Below are 26,595 nucleotides of genomic sequence, written 5' to 3'. Positions count from 1 at the left end.
CCATCGTGCCCCACCTCCAGGCCTGGCTCCAGAGGGGGGCCCCGATGACCCGCGTCCGGGCGAGGGAACGCCAGATCCAATGGTAACGTCCGTCATAAGGGGGTCTTCAGGCTGCGCTTTGTCTGGTTCCTCACCTAGGACCTGTCTGCCATGGGTGACCCTACTAGGGGCATAAAGCCCCAGACAGCATAGCTCCTAGGATCATTGGGACACTCAAACCCCTCCACCACGATAAGGTAGCAGCCCAAGGAGAGGATCATGGCCATAACTCATTGAATTTGAAAGGTATTGACCAAAAAATAAGTGTTAGTAGCTGAGAGTTTTGCCCAGTGCAGTTCCAACTGTTCTAACTGATTGCACAAGATCTGTTTTAAATCATTGCCATATTAAAGTCAACAGTGTTTTTCTGTTACCTCACTAAACCCTGAGTGATACGTATCTAACTCATAACCTTTGGTGTCAACCCAAGTCACGAAGGCCATGGCTTATTAGTGACAATAGCCCAACACACAAATGGCTGCAATTCTATCACTTTTGGAGGTATTGAGCTAAAATTTGATGTGATAGTAGCTGAGAGTTGAAAGGGAAAACCTTTTAACAAAGACAATTGAGACAGTTCTGGAGTCCTGAGATTTTATTGCTTGCAGCAGCAAGGAGAGCAATACACCAGATTCCAAGGCATTCTAAGTATTACTCTGAACAATTCAAACTTCACACAGTCCTTTTAACAGGTTTCTTGACCCACCCACAAGTCACATAATCCCAAATACACATTAAAGGAAAACTCAGGGGCTGTGATTAAAAATCAGTTCGGTCCGGTCTCATGACTCAAGTTAAACGGCCCCTTTAACGAACTCATCTTTTCATAGTCCGAGCACACATTGTCCCCTTGATTAAATCACAACACAGCCAGTTATCCACCACATGTTGAAAGGTCAGGCTGTCGTGCTGACTGTGGCAACTTATTTTGCACACAGGAACTGCATGTTGAATACTTATTTTCCGATTACAAATAAACATGTTCAATTAAGCATATACAAATTCCATCACAGAGAAATTCACTACACATGATTTGAGTGTTACATCATTCAATCATTGTGCGTAACCTTTATTTTTGAGGATTGACCAAAATTTATATAATTCATAAATTTCTATCATAAGATATAGTTGATGATATGCATTCCTTCAGTGGATTCTCTGCCTTCATTTTGGGATGCTTTGTCAGCAGAGTACTTCTATAAAACTTTATTTTACGATGGCAAAGGTCTGCTCCGTGTGTTTGCTGGTTGTAGTGAACCTCCCAGGCTGCTGCATTTATTGGCCTTGTGTCAGTCACTGCATCAGAAGAATTTATCGTTTCTCCATAAAAGTCTTCTGTCTGCCTGTAAACGTTTTTGTTTATATCCATTTATATTGTGTGCAACACTTTGGCCAAGGCAGTTGTTTTTAAATGTGCTGTATAAATCATTTTGATTAGATTTTTTTCTGTCTGTCCATCCATCCCGTTTTGTTAGCTGGTTGTGTACCATCTGTGTTCCTAATCTTTAGCAGAGCAGGTGTTGCAAGCTTGTGGAAAACGAGGCAGCTTTTAGCACAGTTCTTTGCTTCTGTAGTGCATCACTGTGCTTCATAAAACCTTATCTCTCCTTTCTTTTTACATCTCACGTAAGGCTTGCACAGACTCTTTTTTTATAACTACAAGATTATGCCAGTGAATTAAAATATGCAATCCAGTCAAATAAATGCTACGTTTATGCTGCAATGCACTGCGTCAGAGCAGGATCATCAAGCATGCCTTTAATACCAGATCTGCATTTCAGCATCACGACTCGGGTCGTGAATGGAAGCTGGACTGTCTGGGGCGTTCAGTTCTGACAACAGACCATGCCATGTCACTTGTTTTCAGCACAGTGTCACAGAATTTAATAAATTGGGGACAACTAAAGTCACTAGGCAGCTTTCACTCTCGCAATACCCAATGGTATTGCGAGAGGTAGATACAATGGTATATTGTATTTAACAGTTGAAGAAGGGAAAAAATATCACCAAATTAGAAGTCATGAAAATAAAATAGAGGTGACAATCAGGAAAAAAATGTTGCAAGCTTTTACAATGATTTTGTTAAGCATGTTTTTATTTTTTAGTTTTTTTCTAGGTAGACCTTAGGAGTGAGTGTGTGTGGTTGTCTATCTGTTGGCCCTGTGATGAACATGCAACATAGGTGTCAACTGCTGAGACAGACACAGATGACCCCCTCCCAAAAAAGATAAAAATAAATAAATAAAATAAAGAGAACCAAAAATCTAAATAAATGTTAAAACTGCTGCCAGTGGCTCTTTGTGGTCAACACACGCCTGCCTATCACTCCCTGGCTCTTATTGAGATGCAGGCAACAAAAACAGCCTCAAACTCAAACAGCTGCTGTGTGAAAACTGTAAGTCAGATCTTTTAAAATTCCTAAACTGTGAGTGACAGAAGACCGATGATCATGCACATGAATTTTCTTGTTTCTGAAGTGTTTAAAGTAAGAGATATGACAAGCTTCCAGAAAACATTTTGAGTGACTGCGTTCTGTGGGTGTTAGAGAAAAAGAAAATTCAGTCCTATAGCAGCGAGAGACACATGGAGTGATGGAGCAGAAAAATGCCCGTGTTTTAACATATAATTTGCATATGTACCAAAAAGATTTGTGGGAGTAAGAAGAGTATGCCTGTAATTTTTTTTAGAAAAGGTAGACAATTCAAAAGTTAGCGGGTGACATAATAGACTGCGAGTTGTACTTTGTGGTGCAGATTTTCTTTTCAAACTGCCCAAGAAGATTCAGGAAAATAAATGAGCAGGATAAGGATGCTTTGTTTGAAAATGCAGTGAGGTGCTTTAGATTTTGTGCAAATAAAAATGTTACTGAGAGTAATATTAATTGTCAGAAGGAATCTTGATCATATGGTGACATAGTTGGTCAGACTGTTGTGGTTCGAACACTGTTGTTAGTTTGTCAGTGAGCCATCAAAAGAAACACATCAGCAGTTTGTTTTTGGGCTGGTTGTGATGCTGCTGTGAATCTGCTGAGCCAGCATAATCAGGCCTGGTTCAAAATGTCCCTGACGAACGCACAGCGGTCTTTTCGGAGCCGGTCTTGGATCTGTCTAGGTGTTGTGTCAGTGTGACTGGCACTGGCTCATTTCTGGTTGACAGGTTTTAGTTGGCAGCCGGGGGGAACAGCTTGTCTGTCTGCGATGTCAGCAACACATGACGCCCCCTGCTCGGTTTGTCGCCAGACCAAATTCACCGGAGACAAACCCAGGAGAGAAAAGCAGCGTAGTGTTCTGGCTCCGATTCACCTGGACTGAATCTGTTGTAGCCAAATGCAACACTATTGTTGTTGACTCATTTGCTTGTTTTGATTTTCCTCATTTCATGGCTGCTTTTTAGCTTTAGTTAAACATTCTTATTCCTGTTTCAAGCCTCTATTCTTCCCAATCACCTCTCCTGTACTTTCTCAGTGGAAGACCTTTATTATTTATGGAGAATAGCTGTGTTGTGAGGCTGTCAGGTGCAGCAGACACTTCTCAAGCGTTCATCTTTACTTAATGACTCACAAGTTTGTTTCTGACACGTCCTTGCCAGCATGCCTGTGATTGTAATTTGTCACATAATGCGTTACCTCTCACAAACAGAACGGGTGCTTACACAGGGATGTTGCCTTACATGTTTTGTAGTTTATAAAAGTGTGTTCAAAATAGATTTTCATCTGTGTGATTAAAGTCTGCTGTGAGTGAATTTTTGTATCTATGGTTGCGTTCACGATTCAGGCAAACACGACCCAAATCCATTTTTTTTCATCCCATGCGACTCGTCGGAATTTTTCATGACAATCTGAACCGGGCTTATTCAGTATGTACTGAATCAAATACTGATGTTTTTCAAAGCAGCTGCAGTCTGCAGCATTTCATCTGACTTTTACATCTATTTGCTTTGGTTTTATTCTTTTAATTTTCCATGTCCTGGATGACTGAGAATCTGCAGAAACACATGATAGTCTTGTTCAGTGCAAGACACAGAACTTTTTTATAGTAAAGTGTCTTGATATTTTACTTTTAGCACGTGGCTTTGTTCCAAAATGCTGCACTGGAGCATCCGGCCAGAGGCAGATTCAGACATAAACACTGAATGCAACAAACATGTCAGACGGTTATTTAATCAGCTCTGATTGTGCAACAACCTTAGAATCCCATGCTAACATGTAGCATCCATGTTTAGCTACTTCTGTAAACATCAAGGTGAATGTGGCATCCTGTAATCTCCTGTGTGGGTCACATCAGGGCTGTGAAGAGTTCATACTAGAAAGAAAAAAATTGTATTGTCTTCTGGACGGGTTCTTCTCTAATGAAACGTTTCGTCTCTCCTCCAAGAGACTTCTTCAGTCTGAGAGTTTCAGGCAAAATTGAGGCTTCTAAGCCCTGCCTCCATGTGACTGATACTCACATCACATGGCTATCATTGACACCTAATTAACACTTATTGTTAACAGGGGGTGGAGTGATACTGGCAATAGCCGCGCTGTGGGAGGGGGACAACTGAAAACGGAGGCCTCCACCTCTGTTTAATGATTGACGGTCTTTCTTCACAAGCTTCAATAAGTGTTAATTAGGTGTCAACGATAGCCATGTGATGTGAGTATCAGTCACATGGAGGCTGGGCTTAAAAGCCTGAATTTTGCCTGAAACTCTCAGACTGAAGAAGTCTCTTGGAGAAGAGACGAAACGTTTCATTAGAGAAGAACCCGTCCAGAAGACCTATACAATTTTTTTCTTTTTTGATTTTTTTTACCTGGATTACTGAGATGCATCAGGACAGTCCATACTAGAGTTTCATGAAGATTGCATTTAAAATATACTGTAAATATTCACACCAAAACATCTTTCAAGAAATCAGAATTAATCATTAAGACCTGCAGTGTGAACATAGCCTCAGACTGGTGACTTTAGTAATCATGCTGTCAAGAATGTCATATCTGTTTTGAGGAGGTTCTCCAGTAAACAAAATCAATCTGACTCACAGCCGTATAGAAAACAGTCTAACATCCTTTGATACTGGGTTTCAAATGTGTGTGCAATCTCATCCTTTCATAAAGTGCTGCTTTTATCTCTTTGAAGTGATGGTCTCAAAGAGCCTTTTCTTCCCACAACAGTAAATCTTGTCCATATAATCGAGTTTAAAAGTCATTAAAAATGACCATTTGCATTGTATGCAATGCCCTTTAAATCTTTAAATATTGTAAAGAGTCAGATTAAATTGCTCAATATGAATGAGAACCTATGATTTGGCTACCCTGTTTTTTCTTCAGCATCCCATAAAGATTATCAGTCTCTTCGTCCATAGGTTTTCTGTTCAGAGAGGTACAATAACCTGCTCGTGATTAGATTATGAGCAAAAAATTGTGAGAGAAAAGAAACTGTTTCACTTTATGTTTACTTAATGACGTTACAGACAGAAAAAATACACTGTAACAACAATAATTCATTGTAATAATTCTGCCTGTTGTTACTTTAAAATAAACATATGATTGTCAATCATTGCTTTTCATGTAGTTGTTTACTAAATGTTGGCATTTTAGTTGTTACAGTTTATCACCTGCAATGTTTATTCAGGGAAATAGTTTGTTTATTCTCTGACTCTATTATTTTTATTTAAAAGCATTCTCATATTAAGGATTTTTTTCCAAAAACATTTTTAATCAGCTTTTTAGTACAAGAAACAGCTGAAAAATATGCTTAAAACTTGAATACTTTCATAATAAATCCATGTTCTCTGCTCTGCTAAAAATGGAAGCTCTTTTTATCCTGACCAGCAGGAAGTCTATTCTGAATCATTCTGATTGGGTTTCCCTTCCCTTGTATTAATTGTGGCAACAGTTTTTACCTGCTAAGATCTTTTATTTCTTCATCCTTCTTCTTTCTATTAATGTTACAACCTGCTGTTTTTTTATGAATGAGCAGGAGAACAGTAATTTTGTTTGTTGGATTTGTGTATTTTGAGCAAAAAAGGCATAAAATGGGATACACCAGTGTTTCCCAAAGTTGGGGTCGGGACCCAAAGTGGGGTCCTGAAACATCAAGGTGGGGTCCTGAAAAGATTTTCTGAATCAATCACATTTTTGCCTTAGTTGTTACAAAGAAGTGAAGTTAGTCTATTTAAAATAGATAAATGTGGTATAAAAACATTGTTACTATGCCCATGTTTTGTTGACCTGATACAAATGTTTATCATCCAAAAATAGCTGGGGGCACAGGTCTCTGCTGCTGTTATTTTGTGGGTCAAAAGCTGAAAAGTTTGGGAACCACTGCACTTTGGTTCCCAAAGTTGGGCTTGGGACCCAATTATGGGTCATGAAGCACCTTGGATAATCTCCAGAAATCCATTTAAAGGGTAATAAAATAATTACTAATGTAATATTGTCCCTTTAATTATAACAAAAACACAAAATAAATAAAAATAAGTATTTATATTTGTGTACAAGCTGTTTTTGTTGTAAAAAGCCTGTGTTTTTAGGTTTATTAACAAAGTTCGTGTACTCAGACCAGTAATATTTGGGGTCACAAGTTTTTGCCATGGATATTTTGTGGGTCAGAAGATAAAAAGTTTGGGAACCACTGGTATATACAATACTGCTTTTCATTTGAAAGCATGCAAAGAATAGCAGAAACTTTGAGTTTTAGATTTTGTTAAACTAGGCTAAGGGGGGAAAAATCAGTTTTTTTACAAATATGACTTATAGTGTGGTTTCCCATATTATGTTTTGTTTTGACTTATTAATTTATTCCTCTCCTTGGTTTGTTTCAGTTTGTTTTGCATCTTTCGCCTCTTTGCACAGCTGCTCCTGTAGCACACCTGCGATGTGTTACTCATTGTTTTTATTTCATTATAAAAGCTCCCTTGTTTCCTTTGCTCATTGTCAGTTTGATTCCCTGTGATTTTATGTGTTGGATGACGCTGCTCAGTCTTTGTTTCCAGTTTGTCATCCACCTCCTTCCTGCCTGCTAACATGTCTTCTAGTCCTCCCCAACTCATTTTATGAAAACTAACTTACAATTGATTAAAACCCACAGTTTATAGTTAAGCTGACTGAAACACTCACCAGGCATCAAAAGACGTGAGAGGAAGAAGGTTAGCATCAATTGACCTAAAAAATTTATAAGAAACTTTGATTTTTTTAAATGGCTTTTAACACAAAGAAAATCAATGTCTTACTCTCAACTCTGTAAGGTTCTTGAGAGCAAGTGACCTTAAAGCTTAGAATGGATTGGAAGAAGAACTAAACAGCTCAGATGCACGACATTCACCCTTCAAACTTGCTTCCTAAAGAATCAACCAGGAAAAAAAGACAATTTTCTGTTCTCCTCCCAGACAACCCAGTTTTGACCACTAGTGCTACAATAAACTAAAGTAGGCCACACAGCTCAGCTCAGACATCTGGCAACTGGGAGGAAGGGTCTGGATCCAGCTGGTGGGAAGTATGGAAACTGGCTTACTGTTCTGAGTATTTGATTTTGAACCATTTCTTTGTGGGGGAGGGGGATTATCAGTGATTATACACAGGATGATCAGGGCTCAAATGTAATTTTCATTCTATGTTAGCTATAGGTTCTAATATTATCTAATTGCTTCTAACTTCACCCCAGTTAGTTTCTGTTTAGGGTCAAAGAAAGACTAAAGTCTAAACTGTATATTTACACTGTATCTCTTGATTTATATTGATGTCACTGTTAGGCTACGTTCACACAGCAGGCAAATGCAACCCAAATCTGATTTTTTTCTTTTGTAAAATTTTTTTGTCCCACGCGACACACATTAGATTTTTTCATGACAGTCTGAAGATGACAGTCCTATTTTCAAAACAGACTCAGGATCTGATGCTTGTGTTGGATTTCATTTGACTTTTACATCAGGGAGGTGGGGGAGAGCGGATCGGTCCAGTAGTAATGACACTAACCCCGAGTCATGCAGTTTAAATCTTCTAACTCCACGTCTTCAGCTACATGACACAAGTTGCTTCGTCTTTGTTCTTTTGATTTTCCATGTCCTGGATGACTGAGAGTCCACAGAAACATGATGATAGTAACGTCCAACGTTTATTTTAATGATCAAACTGAATGGTTGTGTGTCATCAAGCAGGAAACTAAAATTAGCTTGTTGTTATATGGTTCTCTTCAGTGTGGGAAAAGCTTGAGGGAATTCCAGACCAGCTTATATGCAGCACTGTTCAGGATGTCAGAGGAGAAGATTTATGTATAAAAACCAAGCTGAGTGCCACCAGCTTGAGTTAAACCTCACAGCCAATTCTGACAACCACAGTTCAAAATGAATGGTTTGGAACTATTGTAGTTTTATTATGATGATATCTTATTCTATAGTTCCACGTCATAATTTGTTGAGACTTTCTGGTTTGCTATTAAGGCATGGTCTTTTCAGAATAGCATTTGAAAATAAAGTTTACCTACACATTGAACCGGTGAGAATATTCCTTTTATTTATACACAAAAAAAATCTTCTAATATTTAGAGTTCAGCCACCAAATATATTTTACCTTAAAAAGACCATTCTGATCATCTGTGAAAATGTGTGTTCTTACTGTTGGAACAAGCTTGACCTGCCTGTTAAACAGAATATAGTGCAAAACCACATTTCCATGTAATACTGATTCAAGGTTATTCTAAGTTACCCTCCTGTTTCTATTAGGTTCTGTTGTACACAGAGGAGTCAGATTAATCCTCTCTGCTTGCTCATAATATTATATCTCGATTTTTATACAAGATTAATATTTTGTAGTTAAATATTAATTTCACAAAACTGTTTTATTATGTTAAGTCTCTTCATCCTTGTCTCATGTCAAAAAGCTACAGTGGAAGGATGATGCACGTTGATGACTATGAGAGGATAATCCTCCGGAAGTCAATCACCTGAACAACTTTTGTAGTGCAGCAGGTCAGTAGGGAGCTTACTGTGTTTTGCAAGAACAAAAGACATATTAGATAAAGAACAAAAAAAATTGTCTGGTAAATCCATAGATTTTCCTATTTTGAGGGGTTCAGTGTCAATCTTCACAGTGAGCCAAGAGAAGAGACAGGTGATTTTGATGCACTGTGAAATCAAATATCCAAACTAGATTTTCAGTAAACTATAACTGCAACAAAAGTGTGGATAATGTTGCATTTATGTGCCAGCAAAGTCGCTTTATCACAATTACACAAACCCAGTTTTCACATCAACTCTGCCCACAGTGTAAGCCAAGAGGCTGACACAGGAGCAAGAAGGAGGTAGATTGGATCAGGGATTTTATAGGGGTGATGTATGAAGCAGCAGCTGCTCGCTACAGAGCAGAAAAAAGTGGCAAACATTTAACTAAAATTTGGCTGCCAAAAATAAATAAATAAAAAAAAAACACTCATTTTGAGGAGAAGGGAAGTCTTTTCTCCTTCAGAATCGCTACGCTGTATCATTTTGAGATGTTGGCTGCAGTCCCAGAAATATCCATTGGAACAAGAGTCAGCCTCTGAGCTGCACCAGGAATTTAATTACAGCAGAAAAAAAATGCAGTTTTATGGTGCCTCACTGCCACCAAAAACTTACTCTTAAACATTACACAAACAAATACCAAAATATTTATTTTAATAAATGAATAAAACAAATAACATTATAATACTCCCATTGTACATTAGAACACATCATAGAAAGTGCCATCATTGTCTTAATTCAGTTTATTTGTACAGCGCCAAGTCACAAAATTTCACAAAATACAGTGGGGTGTGAATGTTTGGGCAGCCTTGTTCATTTTCCTGATTTACCTTTTATAAATCATTGATTGTTTGGATAAAAAAAATCAGTAAAATATATCATATAGGGGACAAACACAGTGATATTTGAGAAGTGAAGTGAAGTTTATATGATTTACAGAAAGTGTGCAACAATTGGTTCAACAAAATAAGGCAGGTGCATAAATGTGGGCACTGTTATCATTTTATTGATTTCAAAACCTTTAGAACTAATTATTGGAACTCAGATTTGGTTTGATAAGTTCAGTGACCCTTGACCTTCATACACCGGTGACTCCAATTATGAGAAAGGGCAATTAAGGGAGGCAGTTTTAAGTTTTTCTCCTCTTTGCATCTTCTCTGAAGAGTGGCAGCATGGGAGTCTCAAAACAACTTTCAAATGAGCTGAAAACAAAGATTGTTCACCATCATGGTTTAAGGCAGAGATTCTTAACCTATGGGCCGCGCGCGCCACCTTGAGGGCCTCAAAAGAACAAAAGTTTAAACCTTTGGGCCGCAGAGGGTCGCGGGACCGCATTGATTTAAAATAAGGTGCAATACACTTTCTCACCACTAGTAGCAATAGTGCACCACTCATATGTTTGACAACTTTTTAATATGTAGAAGAAGAACCTTAGAAACCCTCCGAGAATGGAAACCTATTTTAAAAGAAAAGTAGAAGCAAAAATGAAGGTAACCCATAAAAAAAGCCAAAGTTTATCACTAATACGAAGTGCAGCTTCTGGTTTTACATAGTAATTTTTTAAAAGTTAAAAACATTATCAAATACATTTGAAAATACAGCTGTAATTTAATTTGCACTTAATCAAATTAATTTTTGTAGTTTATTTTTAAACATTTTGAATGTAGCTATTTTAAAGAAACTTTAAACTTGTCAAAAAGCTATTGTTACCGTTATTGTCACTAATATGAATAGCAGCTTCGGATTCCACCATGCAAAAGTTTAAAAAGTTTAAATATGTTAAATTGCAAATTGTTATTTGCTATTTATCAAATTTATTTTTGTAGTTTTTTTATTTGAAACTTTTACATTGAACATTTTGAATATATTTATTTTATGACCACAATTTGTTGAATTGTCTATTTTTGTTATTGTTTATGTTAAAAATATATATTTTTGTGTTGATAAGCCTGAGTGGTCTGTTGAGTGACTGTTGTATTTGTTTAAATAATTGTTATGGGCAGGTTACAATATATATTTTTTTCTTTTTTGTCATAATCATGTCTTGTAGTTATTTGACAGGAGTTTTACTTTTAAACTGTAAGTGTATTTAATTTAGTTATAATGCAAATACAATAAAAATAAACCAAAATTTACAATAATCATCATTTTGATTCATACACTGGCAATGTCTGACTGGGCCTCGAGCCACTTTGTGTTAAACAAATTGGGCCCCGAGGTCAAAAAGGCTAAGAACCCCTGGTTTAAGGGAAGGATACAGAAGGCTATCTYAGAGATTTCAGCTTTCAGTCTCCACTGTGAGAAACATTGTGAGAAAATGGAGGACCACAGGCACAGTTCAAGTCAAGGCTTCAAGTGGCAGACAAAGGCAAATCTCCAATAAAAAGAAGTGAAGGACATTGAGAACAGTCAGAGTCAACCCACAGACCAGCACCAAAGACCTACAACATCATCTTGCTGCTGATGGAGTCACTGTGCATCGTTCAACTACAGTATTCAGCACACTTTACACAAGGAGATGCTGTATGTGAGAGTGATGCGGAGGAAGCCTTTTCTCCGCCCACATCACAAACGGAACTGCTTGACATATGCTAAAGCACATTTGGACAARCCAGCTTCATTTTGGAATAAGGTGCTGTGGACTGATGAAACTAAAACAGAGTTATTTGGGCACAACAAGGGCCGTTCTGCATGGAGGAAAAAGAACACAGCACTCCAAGAAAAACACCTGCTACCTACAATAAAATGTGGGGGTGGTTCCATCATACTGTGGGGCTGTGTGGCCAGTACAGGGACTGGGAAACTTGTTAAAGTTGAGGGATGCATGGACTCCAACAGAATCAGCAGATTCTGGAGACCAATGTCCAGGAATCAGTGACAAAGCTGAAGCTGCTGAAGCCGGGGCTGCATCTTCCAACAAGACAACAACCCTAAACACTGCTCAAATTCTACCAAGGCATTCATGCAGAGGAACAAGTACAACATTCTGGAATGGCCATCTCAGTCCTCAAACCTGAATATTATTGGAAATCTTTTGTGTCACTTAAAGAGAGCTGTCCATTCTCAGAAACCATCAAACCTGAATGAACTAGATATATAGGAAGCATTTAGAGAATGTTACTTCTGTGAAAGGAGGATCTACTAAATACTGAGTTAAGGTTTTTTTTTTTTTTTGGTGCCCAAATTTATGCACATGCCTATTGTTTAACATTTTCTGTAAATCATATCAACTTCATTTCACTTCTCAAATATCACTGTGTTTGTCCCCTATATGATATATTTAACGGATTTTTTTATCCAAACAATCGATGATTTATAAAGGTAAATCAGAAAAATTAACAAGGCTTCCCAAACTTTTGCATCCCATTGTAACAGTGACCGAGACTCATGACTCAAATTACCATTCGTTAAAATGTACAAACATTAGACATCTGAAAAATGGTATAATGTTATTAGAATACAGATGACATCTCTTTAAATGGAGCAGATTTATATTTTACTTCCCCTTGTTAGAGTTTCAAACTGTATAAAAGTCTTATTAAATTATTGCTGTCAATATTTTGCCAATGATGCATTTCATTATTAAGTACAGTACAACTGTCTTTTTCCAGCTTTGATCTGTAACTGGATTAACTTCTCTGGAAGTGATAGTGAACAAAACAAACCACTTTTTCCTCCTCTTGTCTTTCCATTTGACTATTTATTCACTTCATTGCTTTCCGTTTGTACAAAGTTGGATTGCCTCACTGGAGTTCTCATTTGTGATCATGAACAACTGATACACTGTGATTTACAGTCAAGGCTTGAAAATAATCTTTCATCAGAGTAATGGAAAAGGAGTGGAGGAACCCATTATTGCTCACTGGCTCATACAGCCTGTTGACTCAGCTTCCAGCATTATTAAGTGCAACCTTTCAAACACATTACGATTGATTTATTTTTAAAATATGTCAAAAATTCTGCATCGGTAGAATAATTACCTCAATCAGGGACTGAAGAGAGAAGAAACTCACACTTAATGCAGCAGTTTGTGTTGCAATTATTCTGAAAGCAGCATAGAAAAGAAAGGTCGTTTAGGTTTTTCCAGAGATTTCATTTTGGCCTTTCACTAAAGCAAAGGATTTGAAGATATTCTATATAGCTGGAAACAACCTCAGTCTTCTTCTACACTGTTTTCCTCCCCCGTACGTTCTAATTTTAGAAGGAGTTGAAAAAAAAACTTATTTCTAGTAATGTAACAGGCCTCTCTGGCACATCTCAAGAGCTTTTCTTACAGTATGTGGTTGTATTCGCAAGCGTCTGCATCATCTGTATGCATGGTGATGTAAAGCAATATTCTAATGTACAAAAACTGTGTCAGTAGTGAAGAACTCTTCATGACATATTTAAATTCAATTAAAAAGTGCTTTAAGGTATGTTCTATTTTTGAAGCCAATAGCTACTTGTCTGTTAGATGCTTCAGTGTCCTGCAGAGGGAGAGGCTTACTGATGGAAAATAAATCCTTAATGTGAAGTAATGAGATCACAGGATTAGCAAGTGGCAGTTCAGTTCTGATTCTCGTGATTTCATGTGCTCATAGTCTCTCTCTGCTTTTATCCAGATTTTTTTTTGACAAGGCGTTATTAACAGTTCGTGGCTCGCAATCGATTCCCCGTCCTGAACTCAAACATGACTTGATTACTTTCAGACACGTAACCTCAGGATACCAAAACTGCACCATCATTTCTACGTGGCTTAGCAGCATGATTTAGATAGAGATCATCCATCAATCTGTCAACAAAGAGAATTACTAAAGTGCACCTGGCAAGATCCACATGTCAAATATTGCCTTCATGAAAGTGACACCAGGCCACTCGCTGCTGCTGTAAGCTTCTGAAGCGATGTGTAAACAAATTTAATCAAATTAGTTTAAAGTCTGACTGGAGTTCTCCGGATTTATTTGCTATTTGAACATTTAAAATAAATTAAAATTGCTTTTACAGCTACAGCATCCCACTTCCTTAGCAGTCAATAAATATTTTGGATATTTGGATGGATTCAGAACCAGATGCCGATACTTTTTTTTTTTGATTACACTAATTTAAAGCCTGAAAACAGTCAGATTCACTCCACTGCATTTCTGTGTTTGCTATGTGCTCATTAAACACAGTCTGTAATTACAGTATGTGTCTCAATTAGAACTGAGACATATTATTGATTTAGATAATTTGCAGTTGCAGAACTGATGACTAACTGCTAAAGAACTGAGCTTTTGATAGTTATTAAAACAGGTTCATTTAAAAAAAATCTTTAGCTTGTTGCTATCCATCAAAACACACTTGAATTTATTACAGTTTAAATGATAAAGCTGCCTCATTATCCATTTTACTCTAATTAAAATATTGACTTTTAATTGCAATGTTACATATAATAATAAGTATTTTAAGATTTTTTTATGTGATGCAAGCTTGGTAGTACCCATGTGACTTAATCAAACTCAGAATTGTTACAATTTTAAGACATTTAAGGTCAACTTTTCAAGTGTTCTGATAAAAGGTGAGAATCACCTGCAGCAATCTATGAGGTCTTAAAGGGGACACGGTATGAAAAACAAAAGTCACAATTTAGGGGTTCTTGTTAGGGTTTTAAATTGTGTTCTCCTCTTGTAGCTGTTGAACAGTATATGCTTTAGTTGTTTTGTTTGTTTCTGCAAGTCTTTTCAGTTTACTATATATTTATTAATCATTTGTTTTCCTGTTACCTGCCCAGTCACACTCACACACTTGCACAGCTGTCTGTTATTTGTAATTATCTGACTTGTTATCTTTTAGCAATCACCTTGCCCTGTTTGTCTTTTCATGTTTAGTGTCCTGTCCTGTCCTGTGGTTTTGGTTCCTCTTGCCTCTTGGACATTTAAAAATCTGTTCTTAAAAAACACACCTGCTTCCATGGGCTTGTATTCCTGGTTGAGCAGATGGTCATGCTTTTTTTTCAGTGCTGGTTTTATTTGCTGTTTTATTGGTTTTGCTGTGCTTCTGGCACCTATTGATTGTAGCTGACAATTTTGTAAAACAACATGCACAGCTGAGGTTGTTGAAATGTGCCATTGACTGGTAGATTTAGTTTCCATGTAATAAAACAACACACAAACATAGCAAAAGTGACATTTCATCTGATGTGTGCTGAACACACAGCAACTTAAGACATTTCATTTTAAGGTTATTATTATACAACTATCAGTTATCTTTTTTAATTTTATCAAGCCATAGAATATTCTTCTCTGTCACTGAATGTACAAATAACAGCTTAACTTCTAGTTATTTAATAAAAGCAACAAACATTTTCAAGTGAATGAAAAACACAGAAGACAAAACCACCCAAAGTTTATGGAACCAATACATGACTAAATAACTACAAGTGTGACTGGTGTATGAATGGTTTGATGGTCTGTAAAGTTACACAGCATTTCTATTTGCCTTACAGTTTATTGACGTAAACCAGCTCATGTCCCACAGCGAAATCAATTCTAAGGGATGAATCATTAGCATTATTTGAGATTAAAACTCTAGTCTGAGCTCAATTTGCTGTGTGTACTGTTGTTAAGAGTCAGGCTGGATGATGTGGATTCTCTTCCGGGGTTTGTATCTGCACAGTAAAGAAGTGGGAAGCAGTAGAAACGACTCTGCCCTTAAAATGAGCTGCATGGAAAATGGCTCAAAAGGTAGAATATTCAGCGTAAAAGAAATTTATTGTACAACTGTATTGTGACCAAACCGCAATGAAGACCCCATTGGACATGCTTGGAGCAGCTTGGTCCGTAAATAATAATAATAAAAAACTACATATAGCCTTTTTAAACCTTATCTGAGCAATACAAAATGCTTTTTGCACTCCGTATTTTCAGAACCACTTATTCTCAATCATTCACTAATAAGCCTACTTCTTGTTAATACACAGAAAGGTTGTTGTGCTGTGAGGTAATAGTGCTAACCCTGCATATATTTAATTGGAAGAACTGAATTGTTTATTCATTATAGAAAGGCATAATAGTAAATAAAGGAAGTGGCATGCCTACCCACAGAAGGAGAGCTGCTAATGTTCAAGTTAATGAGAGAGCCGGAGAGCAGATTCATGTTATGCAGAAATGAAAGCACGGAACCCGAAAATTAGCTGCCATCAGTGTGAGAAATGAGAATGGAGCTCCATACGGTGCCCAGGGCTATCTACAGGCTTCCTCTTCCATGAAAGAACATCACTGTCAGAAATGGTCTAAAAAGAAAAAGTGACTGGATGGTTTCTGAAAAGAGAGAGTTTTGTTACATATAAGTTGTTTCTAAATCCGAAATGGACACTTTTGAAATGCCCGCATATTCACTTTTGTCAAGTGACAGTTAATAATTACTGACAATTCTTATGTTGAATACCTGCTTCCTTTTAGACAGCTGGAACCAAATCCCAGATAAAATGGTACCTATAGGGATAGAAAAGGGTGACAAATCAGTGCTTGTCGTCTTTTTCGTCCGTCTGGAAGGGGTGCAGATGTACGCTATTGTTCCAGACCAGATACCATCTGCACACTACTGGCAATCTTTGCACGGCAGCTTATTTTAAAAAGAGCTGTCTGGCTGACCTGGCCATAGTCTACGAGAGTCTGGGGAGGCTCCTTGTCAGCAGGTGAAAATTGGTGAGACATAAGAGGATCCCCGAGCAGCGAGAAGGAATTCGCTTGTGTTTCTTCATTCTGAGTGTCCGTAACAAATGGAACAACATGAACTACCAGATAAGCAAACTGATCTTATGCTTTCTGCTACAATATCTGATCTTCTGGTGTGTTTTTTTATTTAAAGACTAAAATATAATATTTTCAGCTTCATTCTGTGTTTGAATAAAAATACATTGCCAAAGCAACTATATAATGGAAACAGGTTGTTGATTTTTAACAATTTATTACAAAAACAGTCAAGCTAACACAATGAAGCAGATTAAAGTGATATAATCTGCTGGATTGTTTGAATCTTATCAGTAAGACATAGCACCATCGATCTCAAACTTCATTAGTGGTATAAGTAGTATTTCAGTAGATCAAGCTGTGGCATTATGTGTGTGGACCTTTGGGGCTTCTTTTAAACAGGATAACATAATTAAAGTGCAGTGAAGTCAATAAAAATGAGGCTGTTGGACTAAATGGTTTGTGGAGCTTTTTAAAGTGTCTCAGAGCTCAGCTAAGACTCACTGCGTTACAACCTTATAATCTTCTTCTAACGCTTTTCTTCTCTGCCTCATCGACTCGAAGCAGCATATATTCCACTTAATGTTTGTTAGGAGTGTCTGGCTGTTGTGCAAGCCAGCCAGATGGTTGAAACCCTCTGGAGATCATATAACGTTGGAATCAATGCCTGCACAACAATGTTCGGCCGAACTCATTTCTTTAAAAACGCTACTCAGGTAATTGAAAATGACACCGATATTCATTGATATTTCAAAGCAGTCGATTAGGATTCAGTTTGAAGGCTTTTATCCAGATACTTAAAACACTTTGTAGAGTTTCAGCGCACTATATTTAAATTGATAAATGTGCTGCAGCTGAATTTATGCCAGGGAAAATTCTAAACTACAAAGCAAAACAGGAAAACAATGCTGGATGTTTTTGATGCAGACATGTGCACACTCTTGTACGCATGCACAAGGAATCGTATTAAATTAAGATTAAACCAAAATAAAGCTTATTTAAGTAACATAAACAATTTAAATTACATAAAACACTGTATACACAGTGTTATGAATGACTTTTATTGGGGAGAAAAATTAATATAATCTAATAACCTTGATTTTTTTATGAACCAACTATAACAGAGAGCCTGCAAAAAAATATATTTGGGATATTTAGTTATGGTTTTAAATCTCTGTCAAAGTTTCATAAAATGCAGAGCCTTTATGTTTGTGTAAATGTTGTATGGGTGTTTGCTTTATGTCTTTCTCAGCTGTGGCATCAGTATTCACAAAGGTGGATTTCCTCCTCCTGGTGTGTCCCAAAGGATCAACCAAGCAAAATGTCCAGTTCAAGAACCCAAATCTGTGCATTTCTGTCTCTCCTTCTGCATCAGTCTGTGTTGTATAAAAGTTGTTTTTTTAGAGCTTTATTTCTTTTTACCATAAATTAAACATTTGAACCTTGGAATCTGTTTGCTTGATTTAGTGAATAAATCACGGATCTGGCTTTGCACCTGCATGTTACAGCCATCTTGTGCATGAGCTGTACACTTATCAGTTTCCAAATGCACACATATGTTTTGTATTTGTGGTTTTAAGAGTTGATTAGGAAATTGAAACATGGTAAAGCAAATATTGAGTGTTTACTGTGAACACAAAAAGTGTTCATTACTCATTATTTTTATTTAATGACAAGACTCAGATATTGTATGTTGGTCAGTGTTTCTCTTGACTTTATTTAGCCATCGTGGCTTAATGTTAAGTCTGAATATTATTTGTTTTTGTGAATTTGATTTTTCCAGGTATAAGTAGAGCTAATGCACTTGTTACCTTATTTTTTCTCTCTCTCAGCATTAGTTAAAAAAAGTAAACAACAATATACATTTTTTGAGTATACAGTAGTCATTGTTAAAAATTTGTTCTGGACAAACCGGTTAAACCATCATGCCGCCCTCTCTCTCGCAAATTTCACAATACGGATGGATGCTGACACAGTTTAACTTCTTTTACTAAATCATACAGTCACTATGGTTATTACAGAGCTCTAATTTGCATGAATTTGTACTCCAATGGACTCCTATGTCTCGTCTCACTGAGATTGAAAGAATGCAGCTTCTTCATGTGAACCATTTCTTATAAAGTCTGAATGATACTTTAGTCGTTTCTGACCTTTCCTACACAGAGAGACACTGAAGCTTTCATTTTTCATGACTCAACAGAAATTTCCATGAAGTACATAAAAAGGCCTTTTGCTTTGTGCAGTTTTTGTTTGAAAGCAGCCCAGCATTGCTCTGGAGGGAAACTGAGCTGTCAAAACCTATAAGAAACATCATGACAGCCTCATTAGGAACAATGCATTTGATGAATAGGTTGAGCATCTTGTTTTACTATTTCACATTCTTGCTCTGTTTCACATGCTAATGTATCTCTGTGTGTCATTTTTTTAATTAGTAGTTTCTTAGCCGATTGCTGATGGCCTTTTAGGTTTTGAGGATATTTTGTAGTTATTATTAGCTTCATCTTTGAGCCGCTGGTGAAACACAACACAGTTGTTCGTGCTAATGGAGAGAAGAGATGAATGAGCATGAAGGAAGGAAAATGTGCCAAAGACTAAGACAGCTGTGAATACCAGAGCATAGCTTGGTTTATCTTGTGGCTTGCAAATGAGCTGCACAGTTAGAGACCTTGAGGGGACACTGGAGTGAAGTACAGCTCTGACCTCCAGGCTACAGCATGACATGACATGCAAATCCAAAGAGATAGAACTGACCAAGTGTCTGCATGCTTAGAGCTTTCCAGCAGAAGTAGCCTGTATTCAGTATTTTTTAATAGTTTGCTTAACAAAACATAATCTACAAAATGTCCTGATGCATCTCAGTAATCCAGGTAAAAAATCAAAAGGAAAAACATTGTATAGTATGAGGATGTTCTCATTCTTGATAGRGAGGAACGTTGGTTTGAGAGAGAAGTAAAAGAAGCCATTTTTGTGAAGAAAGACCGTCCATCATTAAACAGAGGTGGAGGCCTCCGTTTTCAGTTGTCCCCCTCCTACAGCGCTACCATTGGCAGTATCACTCCACCCCCTGTTAACAATAGGTATTAATTAGGTGTGAACGATAGCATGTGATGTGAGTATCAGTCACATAGAGGCAGGGCTTAAAAGCTTGAATTTTGCCTGAAACTCTCAGACTGAAGAAGTCTCTTGGAGAAGAGATGAAACATTTCATTAAAGAAGAACTCGTCCAGAGGACCTATACAATTTTTTCCCTTTTGATAATCTACAAACATCAACTTTAACATGTATATTCTGCTTTAATCAATGTATTGTTTTTAGCAGCAAATGCATCTTTAACATTTTAGACACCAACTAACAAAGAGCAAAAATGCCCTTTTTTCTTTCTCTGTTATTGAATAAATGGCTTAATAATTAATAAAATACTGATTGGCTTAAATTTGTGTAACCGTTTGAATTTCTAATTCACAGGGCATCAGCATTGTGGCGTCTAGTAATGCTGAGTCCCAGCCTCAGCCTCCATGTCCAGCCATGTACCAGTTGGATATTGTTCTTAAGAAAGGGAAAAACCTCGCCATTCGAGATCGAACAGGTAGGAAATTGGTTTTACTTTCTGGCCACCTCATTGATATAGGAGCTAATGTGGGGAGACAGTCTGAAGAACTTTTTTAAACCTTAATCTATCCAACCAAATGGAAGTGACTTTATCTTTGTGTCTTCTTACCGCTGAATTGCTTTCTTTCAATGCATTATTATTGATACTCACAGTGGTGGGCAGCGCTAATCCAAAAATTAGCTCTGCAATTTCAATATTTAGATCTGCAACTTCAAAAGCGCTTATGCCATAGACAAACGAGCGGAAGGTAATTTTCAAGCGCAATTCAATTTGACACTCATTAGCTGGAAATAATTCATGTACAATATACGCATGATACTGCCAACTGGGGGTGTATAAACTCATTTACAGCTTAATCCTACAACCGGATTGCTGGGGATGTGATTTCATGAAAGAGACCTTTGGCTCCTGGGATAAAAATTAAAAAGTTGTTGAGGATTGCTAATTCGGCTGCTTCTTTGTCTTTTTCTTCTGTTTCTTGTAGATTTTTCATTAAAGAAGCATCAGTAAAGTAATTTTAAAACTGTTTATTGGAAAACTGAAGCAATGCATTCTGGGTACATGACGGATTTGATTTGTGTCAGGAAACGAAAACACTCCATACAGGAAATTGTCTTTCACTTCAAAATAAGAGCTTGGATTTTAAAGTTTTCCACACTTTTGTTGTTGCTCCAGTTGACCACTAGATGTCTGTCTTTATCAGCATAACGTCTTTAAATCATTTCTGCGTCCCTTCAGCTTACCCCAATGGCCAATTACGTCGATCATTTACATCAAGTATTGAGCTCCAGCGTTTAAACTTAATTTTTTTTTAAAAGGAGCTCTGATTGTAAAGTAAAATAAATCAATACATACAAAATTTAGTATGGATTACAAACTTTAACTGTTTTCACCTGGTCACATAGTTCTAACCATTGCATTCCTGCTACGTAAGCAGACGCAAAGCATTGTGGGAAATGTCTGTAAAATGAGAACCGTGACTGAAAACAACAGTCAGCAAGGATGTATACCTTCCCAATAAATGTGTTTATTTGGAGGGGTGCTGATCATGTGCGTTGTGATTCATTGACAGCCATACCTTCTGCTGTTCAAGATAATGATGACTGGTTGATAATTAGTTACTAGCGGGACTGCATTTTAATTTTAGAAAGCGCAAATCCGCGTATGAATTATAAAAATTAGTAAGAACGTTAAAGCATAAATGAAATATTTAGGTCCGCAATTAGCGGATTCGCACTTTAGCAGGCTGGTGCCCACCAATGGACAAAATGCAGAAAGCTGGGCTCTAACATTCTTAAAGAAACTAACCTTTTTTTATAATTTTTTTCAGTATTTCATTTTATTATGAAGCTATTAAAGAACCAACATCAAAACAATTTCTGCTGATTTTTACCTTTCTTGATGTAATCATTGTAGTCAAACAGATTATCGTTCTCTCCCACTACTCAACCACATTTATTTGTTTGTTTGAGTTCCACTAATCAGATTTTGCTTCCATCTGTATGAGTGTGTTTTTGTCAGTGAGTTAACTCTATGTCATGCTATACTCCTAGTTTTTACTTAGGTGTACTGTAAAGGCCACACTGCAGGGTGGTTGTTCTTGTCCCCATGTTCCCTTGGTCAAACTGGCCTCAAACCTCTCTTTCTGTCTAACACTCTGTTACTATCAAACTTTTCACCAAAATCTATTCACATCAAGGTTTTTCAATTTGAGACGGCCTCATAATTACACAGTAATTAGTAATTAGTCCATGCATCAAACTGTAAGTTGAAATCACTTGAATTACTGCAGTCCATTCCCTAAGCATCTAAACAAAAAAACAGAAATTCAACTTTGATCGAGATCAATGTTTCAAATTCATCAATGTGATTTAGATCTTGAAAAATGAATGATTCCACAGCAAACCCTTGATTACTTTGTGTATTACAAAACTGTAATTTACTCAATAACCCATTGTGATAAACAGAGTCTCCGTTTCCAACCTCTGCCGCGTATCTGTTGTCAAGTCACAGAGGCAACATGTCTAGGAGAGAAACCCAGATTCTCCCAGGTGGCACTTTTCAGCGAGGACCCCAAGGCGTTCCCACCGAATATACATAATCCCTCCAGAGATCCTTTAGTCTTCCCTGGGGCCTCCTGCAGTGGGACATGCACGGAACACCTCTGAAGGCGTCCAAGAGGCGTCATGATCAAATGCCCTCAACTGACTCCTTTTGATGTGGAGGAGCAGAAGCTGTACTCTGTCTCCCCCTCCTGTTCATATGATGGAGCTCCTCATCCGATCTCTAAGGCTGAGCCCGGCCAGTCACCCTACGAAGCAAGCTCATTTCGGCCACTTGTATCCAATATCTCGTCGTTTTGGTCATGATTCATGCCTCATGACCATAGGTAAGTGTTGGAATGTAAACAGACCAGTAAACTGAGAACTTTGCCATTCGACTCAGCACTTTCTTTACCCCGATCAACAGAAGCAACGCCCTCATTACTGAGGATGAGACCCCTGTCCATTGATCCATCCCCCTCCATCTTACCATCACTCAGGAACAAAACAGATGAAACTCCTCCACTTGAGACCCCCATCCACGACCCGGAGTGAGCATTCCATCCATTCCATAAACAGAAGCAGAAAGAGTTTTAGTTTTTGAAATGAAAACAAAAAATACTAAATGAAAAAAAAAAACCCTGAGTGCCCATTTTAAATATTAAAATATGTCCGTTGAGCAGACATTGGCATTCACTTTATGTATTTATAAATATAATGGCCACAACATTTTCAGTTTAGGACTTTAAATGCAGAATGAAGACCTTTCAAAGTGCAAAGGCTGACCATCTATTCTAGAAATGTTCACAAAAAGCTGAGTGAACAGTAACTGATGACAAAGTCTCATTAGTGGCTCCTGCAGTTACCTTGACATGAGATCAGACTGAGCTGCCCTGGTCACTTTCTGACTACCTGTCTGCCCATAATAAGCCTGGAGGTACCAAGCTCACCTGTCCAGTGGGGAACCCATCAGCAAGGCTCATTATAGGGAGAAGGACAGATAAAAACACAGGCCAATAACAGAAAAATAGTGAGCTTTTTTTTTGTTATTGTCTGAGTAACAATGTCTTATTAGTACTTCAACACATTTTGTCATTGACTGAATAGAACAAAGCATTTTCTTTTTTAAAAAAGACAACATTTATGCTAAGTCTTGTAAAGTGGTACTGTCAGAACATTAATATTGTGTTTTCTGTTCTGCTGCATCTTTTCTTATGTTTTTATTCTGTGGCCCAAGCATTGAAAAGCTGTCAAGCAACTTCCCTTTGAATTGCATCTAATCCTTTATCAGCAATATCCTGTTGTTTCCCTCGAGCGCCAGTCTTGTCTTAGCTGTCATACCTCGGATGAAATCGCATTACCCCTGTCTGCCCCGAGTAAAGTACCCCAGGTGAAGCTTGTCAGTACTCTGAGGCCTGACAGAGGTTCTCCCTTTTCCAGTCTTTTCTGCACATAAACGAAAATATTCAGCTTGACTGCAAATCATTTTCAAACCAATTTATTCCACAGTTGAGAGCGGACAGTCAGGACTCCTTTGACAAAATCCAAATCAATTAGCAAAACAAGAAGAGAAGGTTTATCAAGTAAGGTAAATTAGCATCGGGTTGTAATTCACCAAGTGTCCAGTTTTCATTTGTCTGCAGTTGGAGCTGATGCAGGTGACATGATCAAGTATTCTGTGCTGCAAGAATCACAGCCATGCCAGGTGCAAAAATAGTGTCTTTTTTGGTCAGTAAAATACGACACATTGATAAATATAATTTCTATCAAAATGATATTTTTCACAGGTGGTAACTCACAGTTAACTGTTTTATTTTCCTTATGTAGCATGCTCACATGTTCATCATTGATGCTGAACACGCAGCCACCAGACTGTTTAGTTTGGAGAATATTGTGTCTGCCTGCTTTTTTAGCTCTTTACTCCAGTTTGCACACGACAAGCATCTTGGAACTTTAGGATGTTTGATTAAAGACCCTTCATCTCGCTGGTCACACTGCAGAGAACATGCAGTACATGTTTGACAAGATGTGGTTTTTTGTTTGTTTGTTTGTTTTCCAAATGGCATCAATCATCTGTTTGCACAGAGCCTGCAGTAATTTTTTTCTCAACAATTTCAAAAAAATTTTAAGCACTCACCCACTCAACAAACACTGGGAAAGTAGTTTTTTCTGCTGAATGTGTTATGTTTTTGTACATGTGCTAATCCAATCTAATTTTGACTACTTTTGTAGAGTGAAAATTTCAGACACTCACACATTGCATCCTCTGTGATCTTTAGAGTTTGATTTTATGAATCTAGTCTGGTGTACTGCAGCTTTTACACTTTTGTTTTATAGTAACTCATACCTTTCATTTTTACTTGGAACCTATAGGATGTATTTCATTTGGGATAAATGCAATTTTAAAAATGGATTCTTAGCACTGTGCTACAAACATTTCAAATGTCTGTATTTTCTCTTAGTTTGAATCTGGTGTGCAGCTACCATAAAATGCCACTATCCTCCCATAGAGTGCCTTGTCCTTGCAGCCTTACTCAACACATTCTTTTTAGCAGATTGCATTGTGGGTAATGGGAACCCCTTGAGCTGCAACCATCCGTCAGTCTTGACAACACACACAATCCGACAGCTCACACACACACACGTTTGTTTCTCAACCCCGTGGGGACCTTCCATTGACTTCCATTCATGTTTTTTAGACTTTATAGCCTAACCCTGACCATATACTCTRAAATTAACCTCACAGAAACTTACCTGACCCTAAAACTAACCTAAAACTTGGTCCTAAACCTAACCCCACACCTGTAACATGCATTTGGACCTGTGGGGACCTGACAGTGGTCCCCACAATTCACTTCGGTCCCCACCTGGCTGCTTGTTTTTTGTAAAAAATACCCCATGTTGTAGGAAAAACCCGTACGCGCACACACACACACGCACACACACACGCACACACACACGCACACACACACGAACTTGTTTTTATATCCTTGTGGGGTCCGTCCATTGACTTCCTTTCATTTTTTGGTAATTTTATATCCTAACCCTGACCACAAACCCTAAGGCTAACATCACAGGTACCTACCTGACCCTAAAACTAACATCACAGGTACCTACCTGACCCTAAAACTAACCTAAACTCAATTCACACCTTGGTCCTAAACCCAACCCTCACACCCAAAATCAGCCTCTGAAGTTGCGGGGCTAAAACTGGGACCAACGATGTAGGAAAAACAAGGACACACACACACACACACACACACACACACACATTTGCATGCTTCCATTTGCAGCCGCACACAGCATCTAGAGTTTAAGTGAGAATCTGTTCCTGGTTTGCAGCTCCAGCTTGAATGAAGGCTTTATTACTGGCTTTATGGCATCTTCACATCTACTGTATTCACAGCTCATGACAAGCATCAGTGAGCAGCCGCCACTGCAGAGTTCATAAAAAATGTTTGACTGGCTGTGTCACGACCAACTCTGAGTATGACATCTTGCAGTTTTTAAGTGTGATTCAATAATTCCCCAAGAAAGTTAGCAAATAGTTTTAATTTGGATTTTTATGTATTTATTGACACATATTTCATTTGATAAAATTATTTTGGAATATAAGATACTTTTACAAATTATCAAGATTATGTTCTGGAAAAATTATTTTGCTGTAAAGGGGTATACCATAAAAAACCCTGATGTAGAGAATACAGACTGGCTCTTTAATTAAATATCACATTATTTTACTGACTTGTTTTCATTTGATATATTATAAAAATCAACCGTTTTATTAAGTCAGTACCAGTTCCCTATTATTATGCATTATTGATTGCTTCCTAATCTTATCAGCGGTTAGTTTCTCATTCATATTCATTCTGCTTTGATAATAACAATGTTATCAGAAACAGTGAACAAGGTTAGATCCTAATTTAATTTTTATTTGCCTCCAGCTCCTCTTTAGAAAATAATGTTTATTAGTATAACTCAGGCTCTTGCATGTGTTTTTTCCTTCCTCTGGTTTGCAAGGAAGACATACAAGAGTCCTTGTCTGGTTTTTTTTTTTTCTAGGTCATTTTTAAAATCCATGATTTATATATATANATATATATATATATATATATATGTGTTTCCTTTGTTTTTAGAACATGATTTAAACTTTTTATTTAGGTCTGACAGTTATTTTTAGAGGATCATATCACACTGTTGTCTGCTGAAATATAATTAC

General features: G+C 37.4%; 1 protein-coding gene across 1 annotated transcript in view; it reads left to right on the top strand.

Annotated features, from left to right (window-relative positions):
* mctp1a (multiple C2 domains, transmembrane 1a) overlaps positions 1-26,595 on the top strand; it is a gene marked incomplete in the record, with an annotated part of 144,171 nt that overhangs the window by 32,482 nt on the left and 85,094 nt on the right. Inside the window, 1 exon segment of the mRNA XM_014012525.1 lies at positions 20,190-20,310. Coding sequence (XP_013867979.1) covers positions 20,190-20,310 — 121 coding nt within the window.

Source organism: Austrofundulus limnaeus, unplaced genomic scaffold (genome assembly GCF_001266775.1).
Source record: "Austrofundulus limnaeus strain Quisiro unplaced genomic scaffold, Austrofundulus_limnaeus-1.0 Scaffold92, whole genome shotgun sequence".
NCBI lineage: Eukaryota > Metazoa > Chordata > Actinopteri > Cyprinodontiformes > Rivulidae > Austrofundulus > Austrofundulus limnaeus.
Note: the sequence above shows the minus strand (reverse complement) of the source record. Positions and strands in the feature narration are given on the sequence as shown.